The 14,739-nt window shown below is 44.7% G+C and overlaps 1 protein-coding gene across 17 annotated transcripts in view; it reads left to right on the plus strand.

The window, feature by feature from the left end:
• The window catches only part of SCRIB (scribble planar cell polarity protein), a 210,767-nt gene extending 201,559 nt beyond the window's left edge, over positions 1–9,208 (plus strand). For 15 of the 17 annotated variants that reach the window (XM_077493465.1, XM_077493471.1, XM_077493472.1 and 12 more), the window contains one exon: positions 7,951–9,208. In XM_077493465.1, the coding sequence (XP_077349591.1) occupies positions 7,951–8,132 (182 nt within the window). In that variant the 3' untranslated portion in view covers positions 8,133–9,208. Of the gene's footprint in view, positions 1–4,147; positions 4,199–7,950 lie in introns of all 17 variants that reach the window. The other 2 variants (XM_077493474.1, XM_077493475.1) reach the window with 1 other exon arrangement.
• Positions 9,209–14,739: the final 5,531 nt, after the last annotated feature.

Here is a 14,739-nt window from a genome sequence, read left to right on the forward strand (position 1 = left end):
AATTTACTCGTCGGAACGTTCTCTTTTACAATCTAAAAAAAGAATTGGACTAACTTTTCTGTTGTCTTATTTTATAATTCAAAAAAGTGTATTTTTTTTTCCCAAAAAAGTGCGCTTATAAGACCGCTGCGCAAATACGGTGTAATAAAGTATTGCAACGACCGCCATTTTATTCTCTAGGGTGTTAGAAAATATATATAATGTTTGGGGCTTCTAAGTAATTTTCTAACAAAAAAAGAAAAAAAAACAGATTTTAACTTGTAAACACCAAATCCTTTAAGTGGTTTAAGGATATGTAAAGGTTTGTTTTAAAAAAAAAAAAATCATACTTTTCTCCTCCATGCAGTTGGTTTTGCAGAGTGGCCCCGATCCTCCTCTTCTGGGGTCTCTCAGCGTCACTCCTGGCTCCTCCTCTTCTCAGGTGCACTCGTTTGGGCGCGTTTCCGTGTCCTCCTGCTGCGTCCATTGACACAGACAGCATGACTCGGCCCTGGCTCCTGTGTCACTGTTATTTGATTGACAGCAGCCGGGAGCCAATGGTTCCAGCTGCTATCAATCTATCCAATGAGGGCCCGAGACACCGGCTGGAGCTGGTGTGCTCGTTCTCATCGCTGACGAGACCGGGCTCAGGTAAGTAAAAAGGGAGTCTCTGGGGGCTGCTGCACTCCAGAAGGTTTTTCACCTTAATGCATAAAGGTGAACAAAAAGCGAGGCTTTACAACCCCTTTAAGGCCTTGCAGCCGAAACGCGTTGGATCTTTTGCAGCTGCTGTTAATGTTATTTCAATAAAGGAAGACCGCTAGCTGCTGATATCCCCAGTGCCGACTCTTACTCCAGTGATTCATGCTATACAGAAGGTGGAAGCGCTAATACACCTGTTACCATCTGAAAGGATCCTGACAACATTGTTGGGATCCATCTCAACTGTTTGACAGCTGAATTTGCCACGCGGCTGAGAGCCAGAGCCAGCTGCGCCGTCCCCCACCCACACAGCCCAGCACTCCAGTGAGCACTGGAGGAGGAGCACCGGGGCTTGCGGTGACTGACAGTAACTGCTCTCTGCTCCAAGCAGACCAAGAAGTCTTAAGATCTTAAGCTGGCCATAGACGGATCAGAATTCAGCTAGTCCAGCTGGAGCCAGCTGAATTAAGATCCGTCTATGGGGCAGGCTGATTGTACTGAAGTCTACCAACCTGTTGGGTTTTTTTTTTTTTTTATAACGATCGCTGCCGTTGGATAAACCTCCCACTGTCAGAATACAATGGCGCAATCAGTGTTGATGGGGACAGCGAGCAATCTTATTTTGAAGGAAAGAAAATTGCATAATGTATGGCCAACGTGGGACAGCTGCAGCATGGAGGCGAGTATAGATGTTTGTTTTTTTTCCCCAAAAAAAAAGATACTTCTCCTCCTTTAAAAAATTTTTTTAACAGCGTGTTTAAAAGGGGCCTAGCAGAAGGGAGGTTACTTGTAACAGTGTGATACTACAGGCATTTATATAGTCCCGACAATTTACGCTGCACTTTACTTACTTTGCTTTCACATCAGTCTCTGCCCCCCAAGAAGCTTACAATCTAACATCCCTATCTTGCACACATACTAGGCCCAATTTAGATGGCAGCTAATTTTCCTCCTAGCATGTCTGCACTGTGGGAGGAAACTATATTACCCAGAGGAAAGCCACACAAGCCCAGGGGAGGTATGCAGAGAGAGTCCTATGGTGCTGATCGCTTCTCCTAGAAGTTGGGCAATGGGAGCCTCAGAGAAGCTGGGTGAAATCCTTGACTGTGACCAGTAACAGCCGCAATGAAAAGGCCCTTATGCGATCCTGATGCTGATGAGGACCTGCCAGCAGCAAGATTTCTATGCAGAATAATAAAGTTCTAGTGGAACGCAGAAAGTGAAGTCCAGCAGGTTTGCTCCCTCCCCCAACTTATGACTGAGTCATGGGGGGGGCGGTTTTGTGAAGAGGGGTGAAGCAAGTATCTGTTCCCACTTCCACAATCCTCACCTTGCCCTTCCTCTCCTGCAACCCCCTGGGACATGTCTGAGGCTCTAAGACCATTCACAAAGCAGCTTGCGCATGCGCAGTGGGCAGCCTGCTGTTGTTCCACAGGAGGAAACCGCTCCTGTATCCAAGATGGTGGTGCCGGGGACCCACAGCAGTAGTAAAGAACTGGCTGCAGGAACACTGCGCTGGACCCCAGGCACTGTAAAGTACTGGATTTTTAAAAATCGGCAGCTACAGTAAGTTCCTCTTTAATCTTCCTGCTTGTGTCACCCTTGCTGGCAACACATTATGCAGCAGCGACAGAAGCAGGTAAGTGTTTTCCCTGCACAATGTATAGGTCCCTGGTGGCAGTGACAGGATCACTAGTGTGGCCTTAGTTCACTCCCTAGGTACAGATATACAGTGGGGAGAACAAGTATTTGATACTGATGATTTTGTAGGTTTTCCTGCTTACAAAGCATGTAGAGGTCTGTCATTTTTATCATAGGTACTCTTCAACTGTGAGAGGTTGGATCCAAAACAAAGATCCAGAAAATCAGATTGTATGATTTTTGAATAATTTATTTGATCACCTACCAACCAGTAGGAATTCCGGCTCTCACAGACCTGTTATTTTTTTCTTTAAGAAGCCCTCCTGTTCTCCACTCATTACCTGTATTTAACTGCACCTGTTTGAACTAATTACCTGTATAAGAGACGCCTGTCCACACACTCGATCAGACTGACTCCAACCTCTCCACAATGGCCAAGACCAGGGAGCTGTGTAAGGACATTGGGGATAAAATTGTAGACCTGCACAAGGGTGGCATTGGCTATACAGGACAATAGGCAAGCAGCTTGGTGAGAAGCCATTGTTGGCACAATTATTAGAAAATGGAAGAAGTTCAAGATGACTGTCAATCTCCTTTGGTCTGGGGCTCCATGCGAGATATCACCTCGTGGGGGGCATCGGTGATCATGAGGAAGGTGAGAGATCAGCCCAAAACTACATGGCAGGACCTGGTCAATGACCTGAAGGGAGTTGGGACCACAGTCTCAAAGAAAACCATTAGTAACACACTACGCCGTCATGGATTAAAACCCTGCAGCGCACGCAAGGTTCCCCTGCTCAAGCCAGCGCATGTCCAGGCTTGTCTGACGTTTGCCAGTGACCAGCTGGATGATCCAGAGGAGGAATGGGAGAAGGTCATGTGGTCTGATGAGACAAAAATAGAGCTTTTTGGTCTAAACTCCACTTGCCGTGTTTGGAGGAAGAAAGAGGATGAGTACAACTCCAAGAACACCATCCCAACCGTGAAGCATGGAGGTGGAAACATCATTCTTCGGGGCTGCTTTTTCTGCAAAGGGGACAGAACGACTGCACCGTATTGAGGGGAGGATGGATGAGGCCATGTATCATGAAATCTTGGCCAACAACCTCCTTCCCTCAGTAAGAGCATTGAAGATGGGTCTTCAGCATGACAACAACCTGAAACATACAGCCGGGGCAACTAAGAAGCGGTTCCGTAAGAAGCATCTCAAGGTCATGGAGTGGCCTAGCCAGTCTCCAGACCTGAAACCAATAGAAAATCTTTGGAGGGAACTGAAAGACCGTATTGCCCAGCAACAGTACTGAAACCTGAAGGATCTGGAGAAGGTCTGTATGGAGAAGTGGGCCAAAATCCCTGCTGCAGTGTGTGCAAACCTGGTCAAGAACTGCGGGAAACGTATGATCTTTGTAATTGCAAACAAAGGTTTCTGTACTAAAAATTCTGCTTTTCTGATGTATCAAATACTTATGTCGTGCAATAAAATGCAAATTAATTTTTTTTAAATCGTACAATGTGACTTTCTGGATGTTTGTTTTAGATTCAGTCTCTCACAGTTGAAGAGTACCTGTGATAAAAAATTGCAGACCTCTACATGCTTTGTAAGTGGGAAAACCTGCAAAATCGTCCGTGTATCAAATACTACTTCTCCCCACTGTACACGCAGTACTCTGCTGTCACATGGAGGCGCTATGATGGTTTTCAGGTTCTTCTCACACTGAAATTCATCTGATTTTATGGATTATTCTGTAGGAATGGCTCCTGAAGGGTCAGCAGGTCTCCTTAGCCTTCTCTCTGTTTTCCTAATAATCTCTTTACTCTGCTCTAGACTGATCTCCTCCCGCCGTCCTCTCTCCATCCTGGCAGCCCTGCATTCTGGGTAGGAGTATTGTGTTACAGCTGTTTGGTGTGTTCAGGCATGGTGTGAACTTAACAGCTCTATAAACACACAAACTAACAACTGCCTGTGGTGTTTGAGGGGGTGAAAGTGGAGTTGTTTGCCTATTACAATCCAAATATAGCTCAGCACTTGGTTCTGTCTCGCATGATCTGTCCAGACATGGCTGACACTGGAAGAGCAAGAAGGACCATGGTTCAGGTGTCGTGAGTTCTGCTCTAATGCCAGGAGTCGGCTCCAGAACACTTTATCTCAGTACTTGTGACTCGAGTTCTGACTTCACTCTTCTGAGCCAGCAAGTGAAACAAAAGATCAAGATGACATTTATGTCCCGACTAGTTTCCTGTGAGGTGTAATTGGCCTGAATGCTGGGCAACGCTTCCACTTCTCACCATGGGGTCTGCTTATCAATGGTTGAAATCAGTATTTTGCCATTTTTCTTTTTATATTTAAAAAAAATACAATTGTTGCTTTCATCTCTATCAGTTACTCTATATCAGGGATATGCAATTAGTGGACCTCCAGCTGTTACAAAACTACAAGTCCCATCATGCCTCTGGGTCTGGGTGTCATGCTTGAGGCTGTCAGTCTTGCTATGCCTCATGGGAATTGTAGTTCTACAACAGCTGGAGGTCCGCAAACTGCATATCCCTGGTCTATATGTATGTGTTCACCCGAAAACTGGCCATACACCTTGTGATATGACCTACAACATCTAAACCCAAGAACAAAAAAATGTGATCTATTGCAGCCTATCAATCCTTATAGGTGATGGTATTTTTCCTTTTCCCTTTTATTTTCATTTTTATTTTTTTCCCTTCTACCTTTTCCTTTATTTTACTTTCCTTTTTTTCTTTTGCCCTTTTTCTTTTCCTTTTTCTTTTCCGTTTTTCTTTTCCGTTTTTCTTTTCCTTTTTTCTTTTCCTTTTTCTTTTCCGTTTTTCTTTTCCTTTTTTCTTTTCCTTTTTTCTTTCCCTTTTTTCTTTTCCTTTCCTTTTTTCTTTTCCTTTCCTTTTTTTTCTTTTCTTTTCCTTTCCTTTTTTTCTTTAACTTTTTCCTTTCCTTTTTCCTTTTCTTCCTTTCTCCTTTCCCTTTCTCCTTTCCCTTTCTCCTTTCCCTTTCTCCTTTCCCTTTCTCCTTTCCCTTTCTCCTTTCCCTTTCTCCTTTCCCTTTTTTCTTTTCCTTTTTTCTTTTCCTTTCCTTTTTTTTTTTTTTTTTTTTTTCCTTTTCTTCCTTTTTCTTTTTTCTTTTCTTTTTTCTTTTCTTTTTTCTTTTCTTTTCCTTTCCTTCTTTTTTTTTTTTTTCTTTTTTTTTTTTCTTTTCCTTTTTGTGGCCTTTTCCTTCATTTTGCCTATAACAAAATCTAGCTCTAAAGCTGCCCCATACACACTGTGAGATTTTCTGCTGATTTTTATCTTTTTATCGGATTTACCAAAACCATATATTATGAGGTCAAACCTTAGGAGTTTCAATGTGTATGCAATCAGGCAGGCCCTTGCACTACATGGTTTTGGTAAATCTGAAGACAAAAAATCTGCAGAAAATCTGATAGTGTGTATGGCGCTTTAGACAGGATTACAGAACACCATCTGTCTCCTAGATGGATAAAATGAATATTCCTGCGCTACTTGATCCAGGAAGGGGTAGGGCACTTAAACCCCTTTCACACCACAGCGCCTATAGCGTGGGCGGTAAAACGCTGCTATTTTTAGCAGCGTTTTACCACCGGATTTGCGGCGCATTTCGGACGCTAGTGGGGCGCTTTTACCCCCCGCTAGCGGTCGAGAGAGTTAAAACCGCCGGCAATACGCCGCAATAGCGGCATTTTGCTGGCGGTATTACAGCGCTGCCCCATTGACTTCAATGGGGAGCTGTGGTGGAGGAGCGGTAAACACACTGCTCCTTCACTGCTCCAAAGAAGCTGCTGGCAGGACTTTTCCCTGATGTCCTGCCAGCGCACTGCTGTAGTGTGAAAGCCCTCGGGGCCTTCACACTACAGACAATGGTGCGGCTTTTTTAGGGCGGATTGTAGGCGCTATTTCTAATGCTATAGCGCCTGCAAAACGCCCTGGTGTGAAAGGGATATTAGTTGCAGCAAACACCAGAATGATCAATCACTATCCAAACAAAAGAACTCGCTGCTCCAGGTGAGACAGGAAGCCTAATGATATCACAGGTGCCGCCTCGGCTCGCCTCCGCATACAATCAACACTGAAGAAATGGCTGCACTTACCATTTTAGTTTGTTTATTATCATTTGCACTCATACTGTGTCTTTTGGAGTTCATCTCATTCATGAAATCGAACACTCAGCACTTTATAGTAGTTACTTTTACCTGTTTGCTATCACTTTAGAAAGCAGCACCATCTATTGATTTTATTAATTTCTTCCTTGGCTTAAGATTGACTATCAACACTGAAGAAATGGCTGCACTCCGAGATCCATCAAAATTCTTATTTAGTAACGAACATCCCAAGTGTTACAGTACAAATGGTAGACGTGTCTCACACGCTAACAGCTGCACTTATTCATTCATTAATGAATAAGCGCACCTGTTAACGTGTGAGACACGTCTCCCATTTGTACTGTCTGTAACACTTGGGATGTTCGTTACTAAATAAGAATTTTGATGGATCTCGGAGTGCAGCCATTTCTTCAGTGTTGATAGTCAATCTTAAGCCAAGGAAGAAATTAATAAAATCAATAGATGGTGCTGCTTTCTAAAGTGATAGCAAACAGGTAAAAGTAACTACTATAAAGTGCTGAGTGTTCGATTTCATGAATGAGATGAACTCCAAAAGACACAGTATGAGTGCAAATGATAATAAACAAACTAAAATGGTAAGTGCTCAAAATGTATGGGTGGTAAACTCCTGATGTACAATGTAGGTGCAAATAGTAATACAAAGGAATAGCATCCAGGTCAATGATATCCTAAACAAGAATAAAGTGCTAGTGCCAAAAAAAACAAAGGAATAAGGTCCAAAGTGAGCATAAGTCTTCAAACGGATGCTTGTGGATACAGTGCAAGAAATTGCTGCGCTCCAACTGACACTCTGTACAGGTGTAGTAATGGGAATTAGTGGTTTTCCTCTTCAGTGCAGTCACACCTCAGTGTGCAATGGCTGCTTACCTTACCGCTGTAAGGTAACAGCGTGAAAGTAGCCTGTGAAATTCGGGGTCCTGCAGTAGGTCACCTTGAGAATTTCTTATGGATGGCAATATTATAAATATCATCTGTGGAGCCTGGTGAATGGCTCTCAGAATAATACTTCTCCTTTTGTGTAAGTGAGTAAATCCTCCCAGGTGGGCACATCAATGATATGGAGAAAGAGAACAGGGGACCCAAATAGTGAAGTATGTAGAACTGAGTGTATATAACAACCGAGATTGGTACTCACATAAAAGCAGATGTATAAAACAAAACATAGCCTGATGTCACTTCCAGTGCCCGTCTATTCCAATCTTGGTTGTTAAATAAATACCCAGTTTTACATACTTCACTATTTGGGTCCCCATTCCATTTCTCCATATCATTGATGTGCCCACCTGGGAGGATTTCCACCGCTACTGACTTACACAAAGGAGATATATTATTCTAACGAGAACCATCCACCAGGCGCCTTTGTGGCATCTTTCACAGGAGTTGTTTTGATTGGTCTAAATGCCTTTTCGTTGTGCCAACCTTCGTTGAGTATCTCCATGCTAACGTCCTGTTCTCCTTCTCCCTACAGCATCATGTAGTATAGAGGAAGCGGAGCAGCCGGAGGGATATGAAGAGGCCGAGGAGGAGCATGGAGATGCCCCCCCAATCCCAGCACCCAACACATCCACATTAGAAGAGATGGCCAACTACAGCAACAAGCGCAAGCTTCGCCACACCCGGAGGAGCCTGGAGACGGCCGTCCCCACATAAACGGTCACCTCGGCGCACACAGCCCAGCACTGTGAATACTCACTACACAAAAACTGCGCTTTGAGCCGCGCAGAGTAGCGCCCCCTCTCTTCTCAAGAGGCGCCGCGCTCGGTCAGAGACACTGCTAGAAGAGCTCGCTGCTGGGGGTTTCCCTGCTTTGGTGGAGGGAAGTGTACTGATTTTGGCTTCTGGTGATGACTTGCTTTTCACTCTCTGTATGGGTGGCAGTTTTCACTATATTGGCACGCTGGCATCAATCAGGATGAGCAGCCAACGTGTCAAAGTCACTCGTAGATAGCCCAGCGGTTTATTCGGAAAAACGTTTAACCAGCAAGTTTGTGAAGACTTTGGATAGTGCGGCCCCGGGGCACCCTTGCCTTTTTTTTATTGACTGTCGTCGGGTGCTCAGTTTGTCCGTAGCGACCCGGGGGGGCGCGCACGCGCCGCATAAGCCTTGACGGGGAAGTATTTTGTATGTGCAAACCTGCTGGTCATATTACGGTGGCTGTGGTGGGATCTGTCTCTCACTTATCATTCACATGCCGGGAACTGGCTTTGTCTCATTTTAGTTTTAAACTGTATTTTATAGGATGTTTTTTTTTTTTGCTTTTCTGAACCTTTTTGTGTTGATATAATTCCTCCCCTGACACCTTTTCATCACACTACTTGTATAGGTTTTAGTAGATAGACTTTTTCCTGACCCTGTGCCCCCCTCCAACCTACGTAGCTTAGATAAGTCTTCCAAGGCTTTAATTTTTATTCACTGCTAAGTAGGCACCCCGATACCAGGCGGGAGGTTATCCGGCGCTTGTGGTGCCGTGGAGTTTTAATGGAACTGGGTGAGTGTATGATGTAAGAGGGTGGAAGAAGTGTGTCTTCTTAGAGTAGGTTAGGACTGGCTGTTTGAAGTGGGAGTGTGGTATATTTATGAGTGGGTGTGAATATTTATAGTGTGTGTGTGTGTATGCAGGAAACATATCTGATCTCACTGCCTTCTCAGAGGTCATGGGGGGGGGGGGTCCTATTGCTCTGGGGTCCTGCTTTGGGGGGTATCCTGTTGCTCTGGGGGTCCTGCTTTGGGGGGTGGTGGGGGTTCCTGTTGCTCTGGGGGTCCTGCTATGTTTCTTGAAGGGTGGGGGAAATCTTGCCATCCGGTTTCTGACCCCATCCTCTAAGGTTAACCCGTGACCTCCCTGCCGGTTCTAAACCTTCTTTTGAGGGTCATGCCCCATCATCTGTTTTTCATATTTTGTACAAAAAAAATCATCTTCCTTCGCCCCATGGGGCCAGCCCTTATGAAACACATTAAAGAGGCCCGCCCCCTCCTCCTTTTCCTGAATTGAACGCTATGCATCCTGGGATATGCGATGTGTATATCCCGGGGGCAATAGCGGGCAGTGTGCACGTCATTCACCTAAGGCCCGCTTTAATTAAGCGGTTGGGCAGTTAAAATGCAGTTTGTATACGGTAAGGACTTTGGCTATGTATTCTCTCGGTTATGTTCCTGAACTATGCCTCCGCCTGCCACAGAGTCTTACTCCTCTGACTGTATTCTCTTAATGTAAAATGTATTGAAAATCAAGTGGGGGGGGGGTTATCTTTTTAGTAGGGGTTCTAAAAATTCAATAAACCAAATCTGTTACAGTGCAAAACGAGTAAACTCCAGAATGGTTATAGTCCAAGCTGGAAAGTTCAAAAAGACCACATAGGCTATATCACGGGTAGGCTCAGATGGCTTCATTAAGACTTAGACCTCCATATACACTATACAACTTTTGTTTGATTTCCTTTAGATTTACCAAAACCAAGTAGTGCAAGGGCTTTTTGCCACACACAGAGACGATACACTCCTGCGCACAAGCGAACCACCAGACCAGCAAGCACAGGCCTTGCTGCCCTCAAGAGTGGGGGGACCCTAGAATTCAGAAATGGAAGAACAACAAAGAGGGGCGTGCCAGCCATGTGCATTATCCTTAGGTGATATTAGAAAGATAAGAAGAAAACTACTCACAAACAGTAATAGAAGTTCTTGCCATATGAGTAGTCAACAAGTAGCAGCATCCAGTTACAGATGAACAAGACTTCTCAAAAGTATCATGGAAAAAACACAAAGGTCACTGCCAGCTGACACATTTCGAGGCACGCATAACTCTTCCGAGGGACACATGTCCCTCGAAACGCGTCAGCTGGCAGTGACCTTTGTGGTTTTTCTATGATACTATTGAGAAGTCTCCATCTGTGACTGGATGCTACTACTCACATGGCAAGAACTTCTATTATTGTTTGCGAGTAGTTTTCTTCTTATCTTTCTAATAAATATCACCTAAGGATAATGCACATGGCTGGTGCGCCCTCTTTGGTTTTTCTTCTATCTTAGTGCAAGGGCTTGCCTGATTGCATACAAATTGAATCTCTTAAGGTTTGGCCTCATATTATATAGTTTTGGTAAATCTGAAGGAAAAAAAAAATCTACAGAAAATTGTATAGTGTGTATCCAGCTTTAGTGCAGCTCCTCAGCAAATGAAAGGAATATCTGTAACAATGCAACAGCAAAAAAAAAAAAAACTACAAAAGGGTGCTTCTAAGTGCAGTATGTAAGATCAATTTACTAATAAAACCAAACAAAGCACTCATAGAATAAAATCATGTCATAAGCTCTGTTGCCGTCATCCAGAAGCCCAGGCAGAGCAAATCTGATACGAAACGGAACCCGAGAATAAGAGAAGGATATACAAGCTCTGGAACTGATCTGACAGCATGGGAACTTGGCTGATGAAATCAGATGCTGAGAGGGTAAGTATGGCTACATGTTTCAAGGCAGAAGCGCCAAGGCTTGAGAAAGAGGCAGCACTGCCTTGAAACCTTTAGCCATACCTCCCAGATCAGCTCCAGAGCTTGTATATTCTCTCTTAATCCTCTCTTATTGGTGGTTTCTGCTTCCTATCATCTTTGCACTGCCTAGGTTTCTGGGTGACGGCAACAAGGCTTATGCCATGCGATTTTTGTTTTACTACGTGTGAGTGGGTTTATTTGCTTTTTATTAATAATAAATTGATCTTGCATATTGCTTTTAGAAGCGCCCTGTAATGTGTTTTTTTGTTAAAAACAAAATTGCAGAGATTGGACCATCCCTAAGAGAGATAAAGTAATGCCTCCCCAGTGTCTGTTTTCAGGTGGGGCAACCCCTTTTAAATTGGCTTCTGCTTCATCTCATGTGATGTAGTGTGAAGAGCATTAATCATATTAGTCATGTTGCATTATATCTGAAAGGGTAAGAGCACATCCTGTCCTCAATTAGGGGAGATGCCAGTGCGCCATACTTTATTTTTACCCCATGATAGCATCTGGCCCTGCCCACCTTCTGCATCCAAGAAGTGTAGTTCCTGCTGTCCATGCTCTTTTTGTTTTTTGTTTTGTTTTGTTTTTTAATGCATTTTTGCATTTTAGGCTCGGTTCACACAGTACGCGGCGCGACTTGCAAAACGACTTCTGTATAGAAGTCAATGCAAGTCGCCCGAAGTTGCCGCAAAAGTAGAACAGGAACCTTTTTTTCTAAGTCGGAGCGACTCGAGTCGCTCCTATTAGAACGGTTCCGTATTACAGAACGGGGAGCGACTTGTCAGGTGGCGAAGTCGCCTGGACAAGTCGCCCATGTGTGAACCGAGCCTTAGAGTTTGTAGAATGCATCAGGAGTGAGACTCTGTACAAAGGAGGACTAGAGGGGCAGTGAGAAATTCAGTGGACCAGAGTCCTAAAGTCCCTTGAAAACCATATCCTCCCAACATTCCTCCAGTCTTTGTTGGTGATGAGCTGGTGGGGATAGCAGGGGTGGTATGCTGGAGTGTGCAGGGGGTGGGCTTGCTTTTTTTTTTTTTTTTTTTTTTTTAAGTCTTCATACATACAAGTCTGTTATCAAGCTGCAAAGGGAGTTCTGGGAGAATAAAACACTTCTCAGTTATGTATTCTTCTCTGGCTGAGTGTGTAAAAGATTGCCATTCCCGCTAATACAAGGAGTGGGGTAGTTTTCCTGTATACTGATATTCCCAAGTTCCAGTAGCCTTAAATTCCACGCCTGCAACCCACCATCATCTCCCATCCTAGAAAAATATTCCCCTGCGGAGATTCTATTCCGAACTGCAGTTTGGGGATCAGAGACTAGAGGGCACTATTCTGTGTCTGTTACTGCCAGGAAGGGGGCATCACATCACTGCCATTGCTTCATCTTCTGTCACATATCATTTTTTATTAAAAATATCAGATTCTGGATTTTTTATTTTATTTTTTTTAATTATGAGGGGAAAAGTAAAATGAGTATGTGTGATGTCTTTGGGTCTACATTTTTTTCTTTCTTTTGTAATTTAAGTTGCTTTTAGCTTATTCTCTGGGTGCTGCCAAGTACATAGGGTGCCATACCTGCTGGTCCACAGGATCAATCATCTGGTGATGAAGGGATGTCCATCAGCCATATCAGGTCTAGGGCCATGGCAGACGGTTTGGTTGGCCAAAGACATAAAATCGCTCACACCCTGACCAGCAGATTTATCAGTAGCTGGAGACACAGGATCAATCTTCTGGTGACGAAGGGATGATCTTCAGCCATGTCAGGGTTAAGGACACACTTGCCTTTGGACCAGTAAATGGTTTGTGGCCAGAGATAAAAAAAATCACTTGCCCCCCCTCACCAGCAGTGTGTCCATAGCTGGGGACACAGGATCACTCATCCTTTAACCAACAGATGGTCAGTAGTGGAGGTAACGGGATGATTCACCATCTGACTAGCAGATAGTCACCTGCTGGGACACAGAATCATTGTTCTTATGTCCAGCAGATGGTCCCTTACCATGGACACAGAATCATTCGCCTTCTAAACCAGCAAAGTTTACTAGCCAGAGTGCTGAATCATTCACCTTCTGATCAACAGCAGCAAGATCAAAACCATTAATATAGCATTAGCCAGGTCTGGGCCAACGACCCTGAGTGAGTTACTTTATGGACCTTCAGTAGCCAAGAACTTGGAATCACTCATCCTATGACCAGAAGATGAACAACAGCCAGGTCAGGGTTAAAGACATAGCATTAGCCTGGTCTGCCCAAAGACCTTACACTGCCCAATGAGCAGTCAGTTGCCAAAGGCACAGAATCCTTCACCCTCTAATCAGTGGCCAGCTCAGGATCCAGATCTACTTGCCTAGCCTAGATAGGGACACAGAATCATTCACCGTCTGACCAGCAGGCGGTCACTATTCAGAAATGGTCATTTATCCTCTGACCAGCAGGTGGTCACTTGTCGGGGACATAGTCATACACTGTCTGACAAATGCTCACTGTTTTGGGACATATTCACCTTTTGACCAGCAGATGGTCGCTGGTTGAGGACGCATTCAAGACCCAGATCTACTTTCATTCTGATCAGTAGACAGCCAGTGGCACAGAATAATTTGACCTCCTAATAGCAAATGGTCCGCAATCAGGTCATAGCCCAAGGACATCAGATTAGCGACGTCTGGCCCAAGGACCAGAGTTACTTGCACTCTGACCAGTGGACTGTCGCAAGCCAGGAACACAGAATCATTCACCCTCTGACCAGCAGACGGCCACTATTCAGGAATACAATCGTATATCCTCAGACCAGCAGATGGTCACTAGTTGGGGGGACATTCACCTTTTGACCAGCAGGTGGTCACTAGTCGGGAGGACATTCACCTTTTGACCAGCAGGTGGTCACTAGTCGGGAGGACATTCACCTTCTGACCAGCAGGCGGTCACTAGTCGGGGGAACATTCACCTTCTGACCAGCAGGCGGTCACTAGTCGGGGGAACATTCACCTTCTGACCAGCAGGTGGTCACTAGTCAGGGGAACAGTCACCTTCTGACCAGCAAATGGTCCTAGTCGGGGGAACATTCACGTTCTGACCAGCAGGTGGTCACTAGTGGGGGGGGGGGACATTCACCTTCTGACCAGCAGGTGCTAACTAGTTGAGGGTACTTTCACCTCCTGACCAGCAGGTGGCCTGTAGTCAGGGGGGACTTTCACCTCCTGACCAGCAGGTGCTAACTAGTCGGGGGACATTCACCTTCTGACTTGCAGGTGGCCCCTAGTGAGAGCTATATTAATCCTCTGACCAGCGGCTGAGTTAGTGTCTGGATTCTGCCCCTGTAGAGCCGATTCTCACCTGTACCCGACCTTATTGGTCATCCTGTGCCTTCCAGCAGCACGGCATGCAGGACTTGTAATTCACAAAAGCAGGTGGTCTGACGGTTGACATATCACACAGAATACATATTAGGACACAATAGGAGTGACAGTGGAAATTGAATCACCTGCAGATTATTCAGAGCGCCCACTAGGCCCATCCCACCCCCATCACCACGACTTGGTGGTTATGATAGATGATAGAAGCCCAAATGTCATTGTGTAATCCTCCATGGTGTTCTATCCATGTGATCTTTGAATTGCTTCCTATATCAGCCACTCTGAGCAGTGGGTTAAAGGGAGATTCGGCTTGTCCTAATGTCCTACTTTTAGATGAACATGTGGTCAGGGTATCAGAACTGATTTTATCTTTATGGATTTTGTGTTAAAAAAAAAAATAGAAAAAAAAATTG

This window comes from Lithobates pipiens, unplaced genomic scaffold, assembly GCF_037356315.1.
Source record: "Lithobates pipiens isolate NorthernLeopardFrog02 unplaced genomic scaffold, aLitPip1_a1.2 Scaffold_19, whole genome shotgun sequence".
Taxonomy (NCBI): Eukaryota; Metazoa; Chordata; class Amphibia; order Anura; family Ranidae; genus Lithobates; species Lithobates pipiens.